The sequence below is a fragment of the Acanthopagrus latus genome, chromosome 10, assembly GCF_904848185.1.
Source record: "Acanthopagrus latus isolate v.2019 chromosome 10, fAcaLat1.1, whole genome shotgun sequence".
NCBI lineage: Eukaryota > Metazoa > Chordata > Actinopteri > Spariformes > Sparidae > Acanthopagrus > Acanthopagrus latus.
This window is the reverse complement of record NC_051048.1, coordinates 15,821,187-15,830,968: the sequence shown is the minus strand read 5'-3', so window position 1 is coordinate 15,830,968 and position 9,782 is coordinate 15,821,187. Positions and strand designations below refer to the sequence as shown.

Genomic DNA, 9,782 nt, shown 5'->3' with positions numbered 1-9,782 from the left:
AGACATATCAATCTGCATGCTTTGATAATGGTTGCCTCTTCTTCTTTATTGGCCAAAGTCTATATCACACAAAGGACATTGATGACTGTCACACCTACTCATAGGGAGAGTCAAATGGAGGGAGGAGAAGAGAGAGACAGCACAGTGTGGTGTCAGTAAGTCAGGAGGCCTCACAGGTCAAAGCTTTGCAGCAATGTATAAAAGTAAACATTTAAAGTAACCTATATTGTGTTGAATAAAGAATGTCAGTCTGTTTATTTCTACTGAATGGACATAGGAGCGATGGAATAAGCCGATTCTCTGTGGTGACGATCATTGTCTGTCTGAATGAAAAATAAAGTCCCCACCACAGGAAGACTTCAGCCACAAACATCACACAACCTGCTGTTCTCAAAGACAACGAGTGACAGCACTACCTATGACCTCTATGTCAATCTCTGCTTCAGACACACTTATTTGGGTACCTTACTTTCAAAGCAACATCAACCTTTAGACACCAGATTCTGCTCTGATCCAGAGCTGTTTACCGACAGGAGTAGAGCTCAGAGATTACTTTTTAACTTTGAGGAATAAAGTATGGATTTATCCGTTGATACTGTTTATCAGCTTGACTGTAGCAGCTATCCTCCATGTTGTCTGCTGAATGGAGCTGGGGGAGGAACTAGAATCAGTGAGTGCTGAGTTCAGGGAAGGACCTAGATGAAAACACACACCCTCGCCACTGCCCACTTATTTACAGCTAATGTGCGGTAAAGCAACATTACGGTTATCTGAATTAAAGAAACACCCACTTGACGTTTGATGGAGGAGGGAACTGTAAAGACACTGATGATTGTTGAATATCCATATAGGGGAGGCTGCTGGGAGGTGGGTGGGGTGATGTAAATTTATTCAAATTGAAATGTTGAAAATGTTTCAATAAGCAGCTCTGGCTGTGTTTGCGTGCACATGTGGGTGTGCAACAAGACTTGTGCCCCCTCCCCCCGTTATTTTCCACTGAGGTCAAAAACAGTTAGACTGGCCTTCACTTCTCAGTATTGAAACCACAGGCGGCAAAAGCTGCACAACTTTCACACTGACACTGGTTATGTGCTTCAGTAGAAGTCTTTGAAAAAAGGTTTTAAATACTTTGCTTTGTATGTTTCAAAGGCTTAACTGGAGTCAGTCTCTAACACAACTAACATTGTTTAGGCCCTAATGCCAAAAACAGCATCTCATTAGTGTGTGGACGACATGTTCAGGCGTCCTTCCTTCTTCATGGTACATCTTCAGAAGTACAGATAAACAAAAGGAGCTGAGTCTTGAAGAAGTTGATACAACAAGGACTTATCAAACTGAGCAGCCTTGAAAACATAACTGAGAGAGCCTGAATGAAAGCACAGCCCCAAAAAGGTGTCACCCTGTTGGTGCCACTTTAGGTCAGAGAGTGTATTCAAGCTGTGAGGGCCAACACTAGCGTCACTTGGCCAGTCCATCCTGGTGAAAACATCATTGCTTAGATAAACATACAAAGTCATGCTCTCTAGGAAGCATTTGCTGGCTTAAACCTGATTAAAGCAACATATAGTACGGTGGGCCTTGGTTCTGAAAGGTGTAGAAGCAGGAGACCTCAGGTGAGCAGCTGTGCAACTGGAAAACAGATGGAGGCTGCTTGAGGAAGTGGTCAGGAACTCTGAGGTGGACTACAACCAGTAGGGAGGGCAGATGGGTGGAAATTCTCTTGAGGGTGGTCTGGATGCCTGTTTCATGAACAGGACTGATCTGGAGGGTAGCCAAGAAAACCAATAAACAGAAGATCCAGCAAGAGCCTGCACAAGGGAGACAGGAAGGTGAGGTAGGTAACTGAAGTGCAGGCCAGAGGGTAGTGGACCAGAGGCTAACTCAATGGGAGACAGGCCTGTGGCTGACGATACAGAGGCTCCACACTGGGAGCAGAAATTGGAGGATGTAGAGGAGTCTGAAATGTCTACTGGCGGTTGGTCGGAAAACCTGAGGGGACCAGGGGTACAGATGGAGAATGGTAACGGCAGCAAAGAATCACAAAAATAAGGACGTTGGAATCAAATCAGGATGCAGATACATCCTCCACCAGCAGAGTCTGAAGGTTAATGGCTTTGTTTTTAAGATGTGTCGGCCTCGCCCTGGAAAAATGTGGCACTTTCCAGCATATTCAGGAGAAAAGTCTGTCTATGGTTGAAGGAAACTGTCAAATTTTTAAGCTGCAAGGGAAGCAAACCACTCAACTGCTCTCAATATGGCATGTATAAAAGTGTTGGAAACAAGGATCTTTGCAGTAAAGCATGCCATACTGTCTTAGTAGAAATAATGAGGATCAACTACTACTATTAAACACTGTATAACCGCTATTTTCAAAATATCTAGTAAATCTGAAACTAAAATCACTATCTTTAGTCAGCCTGGCAAAAACACCTCCAATACTATCTCCAGCATGTACCACCTTAAAAGACAAAAAATGTTTTCCCTGTGCAGAACACTCCATTTGGTTCACTGGTGATGATACAGTCATGAAGACAAGGGGGTAAATTGCTTCTACACAACTGTATAAAAAGGAAGGAAATATAAGGACAACCTGAGAACCATCTGATGGTCGAGATCATTTTTATTGCTTTGGTTACACAAAAATTGTTTGCATTTCTGATATTGGATGATGGGATTAGATTTGAAATTCTTATATAATCATACATTGTATTGTAAAAATAACACCATCGGAAGAATAACGGAACATTCTGCGTCAACTCTTTTGTTCCTGGCAGCAGGTTTGTGGTCAGTTTGATGAACAGGTTAAGGAACTTAAGACACACCCCACCTCTTTGCATTAAAAGCACCCTGACTGGAGCACAGCTCAGTTGCGGACATTGCAGAGTAACAGCAACACACGCCATGAAGAACTTCACTTTGATAGCAGCTTTGAGTCTCTGCAGCATTAGTGAGTATTGGGAATTAATAACTGTTCACCTTATTTAAACAATTTATCCAAAGGAAAATGTTCATGTTCCTTTTTTTTGTTATCTGCTTTTGTTTCAGGCTTTATCTCTGCCTCAGTCTCTCAGTATCAGACTGTGGAGGCTCAGCCTGGTGAAGAAGTCACACTGCAGTGCAACAACATTTCAGATTATGATACTCAAACATTCTGGTCCAGACTGGTCAACAGAACCAAGATCAGCTGCATTGTTGTTAAGTTGAATGATGGAAGCAACGTTACAGCCGGTGATGGATATGAAAAAAGGAAATTTGAAGTGAAATCCAACATGTCCACTGTCTTTCTCAACATCAAAAACGTGGATTCATCTGACTCTGGACTGTATTACTGTGGATTTTCAGAAATGGCATTCCAGTTTTGACTCCCATACGTTTAAAGGTTAATGGTAAGATTACTGTCTTTTTCTCTTTCGTTCTCTCTGTTCAGTTCGCTCTTTTCTGCTTATATTGTACAATTTTTTTTATTGTCTGAAAACAACATCCTGTATGCAAGAAAGTCTTTTTTTTTTCTTTGTTTCTTTTTCATTTTGGTGGACATCTGTCAAAACAAAATCAAAACAAAGGTTGTCTTTATTTTATTAAAGGCAGCGATGAGCCACATGATGATGGCAGGGAGGGTGAAAGTAAGAGTAAGAGTAAGTTTTCAATTATTTCCAGGTCAAATAGTTGAGCTACATTCAGTTAGTAATGCTGAGCCTATATTAACTTTCTTGTAGTCGACTCTGACGGAAATAGCAATGCTGGACAAGTGTGATCCTGGGTGCTTTGACTGTTGTCCTCGTACTGGTCATTGTTGGTCTGGTTGTGAAAGTCAGGAAACTTCAGACAGGTACTTTTTCAGTTACTGTCTCCGTCTTGTTTCAAGTGGAAATCATGTTACTTTTGTCAGATGCTGGAAAACTGACCAAATGTTTTCTTTGTGTCACATAGCTGTTAAGGAAGACCAGAATCCAGAACAAAGAGAGGTGATTCCACATTTGATACTTTTTGTTGACTGTATATTGTTTGATAGAGCCGAACCGAAAAACAGTCAGAACTGTATTCATCAGACCACATTGGCTTGTGTATTTGTATGTAGGTAGTGTATATTTTCATCTATGAGGTCTATATATCAGATGATTAGTCCAGATATTACCAAATTATATTTGAAGTCCCACTAGAGAGCACAAAGAAGTTTATTTTTGGCGAGTAAAATATCCCACTAAGTAAACGTATTGTCACAATCCTTTAAAGGAACGCTGAGAAAAAATTTGAAGCAATTCATATGTATTAGTCACTTATTATTGGCCATATGTGATGCAGACTGTGGCACGATGTGAAGATTATACCTTCCACCTCTCTCTTGGTTGCCTATACAAGCCTGTGGATGATTTGTTTTTAAACAGTTTAATGCTGCTGGACTCTGGATTCATGTGTGAATGACTTTGGTCAATTTTCTGCAAGTCCAAAGGATAAGTCTTTATGACGTTTTCACATGTCTCGTCTCAGTTCCCCTCTCTGATCCATTAACAAAGACCAACAGTAGCTGACATTAGTTTAGCAATGGCACAGCAAAGGTTCTGATTAAATTATGAATTTAAGGGAGTATTACTAAGAATATTGTACCATTTGTTACTTATGGTGATTTATAAGGTGTTATATTTGATTCATCATATTTAGTCTGTTAATACTGTTTTCACAGAATGTGGGCCATGATGATGACGTGAACTACGAAGCAGTGACAATTCGACCGAAAGCAAAAAGAAGAGAGCAGGAGCTAAATGTTATCTATGCTTCAACCAGATAGACTCAAGAGGCCAACTGGAGCTGACGCTCTATATATGAAAATGCTTTCAGCTTTTGTATGCCATGTTGGTGACAGCAGTTATCATTCTAGCCAAACTCTCTTCTTACGCAATAAAGATTATGTGTTCATTCATTTGTAAGTGTCTTCCTGCCACTGGTATGTTTTGAATGGAGGAGCCAGTAAGGACAATGATGACTGCCCAACTGTCTTATAGTGAGAGATAGATGAAGGTCTGCAACAGTGGAGCAGTGAGTGAAGCACACATCACTTGTTTGACAGGAAGAGACAGCAGAGTGTGGTCTGAGCACAAGTGAGGTGAAAATCTTGCGGCCTATTAGATTAAAGAACTGTCAGTTTCCTCTTGGATTTACAATATTCTCTAAATGATATCTTAAATATACTCAATACTGTACTATATTGTAGTCTACACATTCTACAAAGCAGTGTAACCTTTATCATCACAGTAACGAGGACAAACATGTAGTCACAGAAGAGCGAGAGGATCATAGAGACAAACTGCTGCCTGTAGTACAACTTGATATTCTGACAATATTCTCAGTCACTACTGTCGGTTTGGCTTGAAATAAACACACAGACCGAGCTACCCCAAGCTGCTCTCAATATTTATCCTGTCAGAACTAACGCACACATTCTCACTGGTAGGAACTAATATCATCCGGTTTGAGTTCAAAATAGTGCCAGGAATTAACAGCTCAGCTTGACGTCATCACTGGTCTTCAGTCAAACATTCTCCTCATGGTATTTTAAGACGCCTCTCAGCTATCAGACACAATCAAGTTATGTGCCCAAGCTGTTTGAATCTTTGTTCCTCTTTTAAGTGTGTACGTCTGTGTATAGAAGTGTGTGACCTTGAGCCTAAATGTTTGAATCAGCACTCATGTTCCTGACACCATTCTAGGGTTTCTGCTTTCAGACTGATTGAGACATCAGAGGATAAGAGTGTGTATCAATATGATGTTTTCATTGTCATAGAAGTGAGCCATGTAGTACATATTAAATGAAATAGAACAGCCACTCCTCTTCTGCTGTACTCTCTGCCCATCTTAGACCATCAGGCTCTGTGTGGACACATTCATGTATGAGTCAAGGAGTCTGTACGAAGCAGCAAATGGAAGGACACAAAGGCAGACAACCTGGCAGACAGTGTCAGCAGGTCAAGGCAGTGGTTTTACATGTAAAAGTTGATATATAAGCTTACAGGCAAAGACAGCAAGTCCAGACAGAAGTGACAAGGAATCTCTGGGATTAACAGGAATGGGAAAGGGGAAAAGGGTGCAGGCAGGTTCATATTCAAGATGGAAAGCAGAGCACAAAGTAACACGAGACTCAGATTTGGGGATATTGGTGCATGTGAGAGTCGGGATACTGGGAGGGGCGCGAAAGTCTGGGAGCATCAGGGAATGCAGAGGACTCTTGGAATGGGATTGTGGTCGAGAGTGGGAGAATCAGCACAACAGGACTGAGGCAGCCGTTGTAACAGTGCCACTTCATCAAGGGGTTGGGTCCGGACATCGCTTCAAGTCACTAGGAATGCCAGAATGTCAAGTACGGTGGGCCTTGGTTCTGAAAGATGTAGAAGCAGGAGACCACAGGTGGGCAGCTGTGCAACTGGAAAGCAGGAGGAGGCTGCAGGGAACTCTGAGGTGGACTACAACCAGTAGGCAGGGCAGATGGGTGGAAATTATCTGGAGGGTAGTCTGCTGTGACATGAACAGGACTGATGTGGCGGGTAGCCACTTAGATGGGACCATTCTGGAGGGTAGTGAAAACCAAACAACAGGAGATCCAGAAGGAGCCTGCAAAGAGGGAGACAGGCAGCAGGCTAAGTAACTGAGGTGCAGGCCGGAGGGTAGTGGACCAGTGGCGAGCCAAATGAGAGGAAGGCGAGAGGAGATGATACTGAGGCTAGCTAAATGGGAGATAGGCCTGTGGCTGATGATACAGAGGCCACAGACTGGGAGCAGAAATTGGAAGATGCAGAGGAGTCTGAAATGTCTACTGAAAGTTGGTAGTAAAACCTGAGAGGACCTGGGGTACAGATGGAGAATGGCAACAGCAGAAAAAAATCACAACAATAACGGAGTTGGGATCAAATCAGGATGCAGATAGGTCCTCCACCAGCAGAGTCTGCAAGGTTGATGGCTTTTCTTATTAGATGTGTCGGCCTCACCCTGGAATTTTTCTGTCGAGCAAATTCAGAAGAAAAGCGCCTCCGTGGTTGAAGGAAATGTCAAATTTTAAAGCTGCAAGGGAAGCAAACCACTCACCTGCTCTCAATATGGCATGAAAGTGTTGGAAACAAGAACCTTTACAGTACAGCATGCCATACCATGTTAGTGGAAACAATCAACATCAACTACTACTATTATCCTCTCTATAACCTCTACTTTTTAAAAGTCTAGTTAATCTGTAATTAAAATCACTATCTTAAATCAGCCTAGCAAAAACACCTCCGATACCATCTCCAGCATTTACCACCTTATAAGACAAGAAAAGGTTTTCCTCTGTCTGAAATGGAAGGAAAAATAAGGAAAACCTACAAACCATCTGATGATCAGCATAATTTTGTTGCTTTGGTCAAACAAAAATTGTATGTTTTTTTTTTTTTCATTTTGGATGACTAGATTAGATTTGACATTCTTATATAATCTCACATTGTATAACAAAAATAACACCATCAGAAGAATAACGTAACATTCTACATCAACACTTTTCTTCCTGACAGCAGGTTTGTGGTCAGTTTGATGAACAGGATAAGGAACTTATGACACACCCCACCTCTTTGCATTACAAGCACCCTGACTGGAGCACAGTTCAGTTGCGGATATTGCAGAGTAACAGCAACACGCACCATGATGAACTTCACTTTGATAGCCGCTTTGAGTCTCTGCAGCGTTAGTGAGTACTGAGAATGAATTACCATTCACTTGTGTAAACATTTATCCAGTTTTAAAATGTTCACGCTCCTTTTTTTGTTTTCTGCTGTTTGTTTCAGGCTGGATCTCTGCCTCAGTCTCTCAGTCTCAGACTGTGGAGGCTCAGTCTGGTGAAGGAGTCACACTGTGGTGCAACAACACCTACAACAATGGTGCGGTGATCTTCTGGTTCAGACTGGTCGACAGAACCGAGGTCAGCTGTGTCTCTGTCATGATCCACTCCAAAGAAGCTAAATACTGCGAAGGATTTCAAAATGGGAAATTTGAAATGAGAAGCAGCAACAACACTGTCTCTCTCAAAATGCATTTTGTGGTTAAATCTGATGCAGGACTGTATTTCTGTGGATTTTACACTAGTGGAATTATCACTTTCAGTGTCACACGTTTAAATGTCAAAGGTAAGGTCATTCTAGTCTTTTCATTCGTTGTTCATTTACATGTATTGTGTGTTTCCATAAATGTCTTATTACAACACAAAAAACAAAGTGGCTATTAAAACAATGGCTACATTTAATCAAGATGTAAATCTGTCAAAACAAAAAGGCTACTTTTATCCTCACTCTTTTTCTTTAAAAGGCAGCAATGAGCCACCTGGTGACGAGGACAGTGGAGATAAAAGTGAGATTCCATAAAGATTTCTTTCATTTTTCAGATTATGACATGTTTGAAGTTGAAACAATTAAAGCTAAATTTTTATTTCGACTTGGTCTCAAACCATTCAGGGTAAAATTAGATTCTAATTTAAGGATCTCTCGTGTAGGAGAGTCTGACGGAATAGCAATGCTGACAAGTGTGATCCTGGGTGCTCTGACTGTTGTCCTCGTACTGGTCATCATCGGTCTGGTTGTTAAAGTCAGGAAACTTCAGACAGGTACTTTTTCAGTTACTATGTCTTGTTGCCAGTGGAAATTCTTTTACATTTTGTCAATATGCTGGAAAACTGACCAGATGTCTTGTTTTTGTCACATAGCTCTTGAGGAAAACCAGAATCCAGAGCAACGAAAGGTAAATCCAATTTTAGTATTATATAGTTTTATATATTGTATTGCCAAAATGAAAAACATACAGAACTGTATTGTTTGGGCTCACATTCATTTCTCCCTTACAAATCACTTTATATTTATATATGTACTATATATATATTTTCCAAGAATATTGGCTGATTAGTCCAAATTACATTTGAGGTCTGCTAGAGAGCACTAACAAGTTTATTTTTGGTATATAAAATGTCCCGAACGGTGAATTTATTTGTCACAATCCTTTGAAGGAGCTCTGAGTAACAATTTGAAGAAATTTACATGTAGTATTCACTTTTTATTTGCCATATGTTAGCAGATTGTAGCATGATGTGAACATGAGGCCTTGCCCATCTCTCTTGGTTGCCTATACAAGCCTGTGGATGATTTGTTTAAGCTGTTGGATTTATGTGTGAAGGACTTTGGTTGATTTTCTGCCAGTCCAGAGGACGTGTCTTCCTGCACGTTCTCAAGTGCCTCGTCTCAGTTCCCCTCTCTGATCCATTAACAGAGAGCAACAGTAGCTGACGTTAGTTTAGAAATGGTGTTTGTAACATTAACGACCAGCTTCCAGCATAACAAAGGTTCTCCTTAAAGTATGAATTTAAGGGAGTTTTACAAAGAACAGTGTAGCATTTGTAGCTAAAGTTCATATAGAAGGGGTTATATTTGAGTCACCATATTAAGACTGTTAATACTGTTTTCACAGAATGTGGGCCATGATGATGACGTGAACTACGCAGCAGTGACAATTCGACCGAAAGCAAAAAGAAGACAGCAGGAGCCAAATGTTATCTATGCTTCAACCAGATAGACTCAGGAGGCAACTGGAGCTGATGCTCTATTATATGAAAATGCTTTGAGCTTTTGTATGCCATGTTGGTGACAGCAGTTACCATTCCAGCCAAGCTGTTTTCTCACGCAATAAAGATCATGTGTTCATCCATTTGTAAGTGTCTTCCTACAACTGGTATGTTTTGATGGAGGAACCAGTAACGACAATGATGACTGCCTCAATTGTCT

At 41.0% G+C, this 9,782-nt stretch overlaps 1 protein-coding gene across 1 annotated transcript; it reads left to right on the top strand.

Annotated features, from left to right (window-relative positions):
- Positions 1-7,535: 7,535 nt before the first annotated feature.
- LOC119027501 lies at positions 7,536-9,782 on the top strand. The gene is made up of 6 exons (XM_037112764.1): positions 7,536-7,705; positions 7,803-8,141; positions 8,320-8,361; positions 8,504-8,614; positions 8,714-8,748; positions 9,469-9,782. The coding sequence occupies exons 1-6, from the start codon at positions 7,660-7,662 to the stop codon at positions 9,571-9,573; spliced, it is 678 nt and encodes a 225-aa protein (XP_036968659.1). The 5' UTR covers positions 7,536-7,659; the 3' UTR covers positions 9,574-9,782.

What these genes read in the sequence shown, in the direction of transcription:
- LOC119027501 (XM_037112764.1), top strand. Translation starts at nt 7,660, where the DNA reads ATGATGAACTTCACTTTGATAGCCGCTTTGAGTCTCTGCAGCGTTA. An exon ending in TTTGAGTCTCTGCAGCGTTA is followed by an intron (nt 7,706 to 7,802) that starts GTGAGTACTGAG and finishes TGTTTGTTTCAG; the next exon opens with GCTGGATCTCTGCCTCAGTC. An exon ending in CGAGGACAGTGGAGATAAAA is followed by an intron (nt 8,362 to 8,503) that starts GTGAGATTCCAT and finishes TCTCTCGTGTAG; the next exon opens with GAGAGTCTGACGGAATAGCA.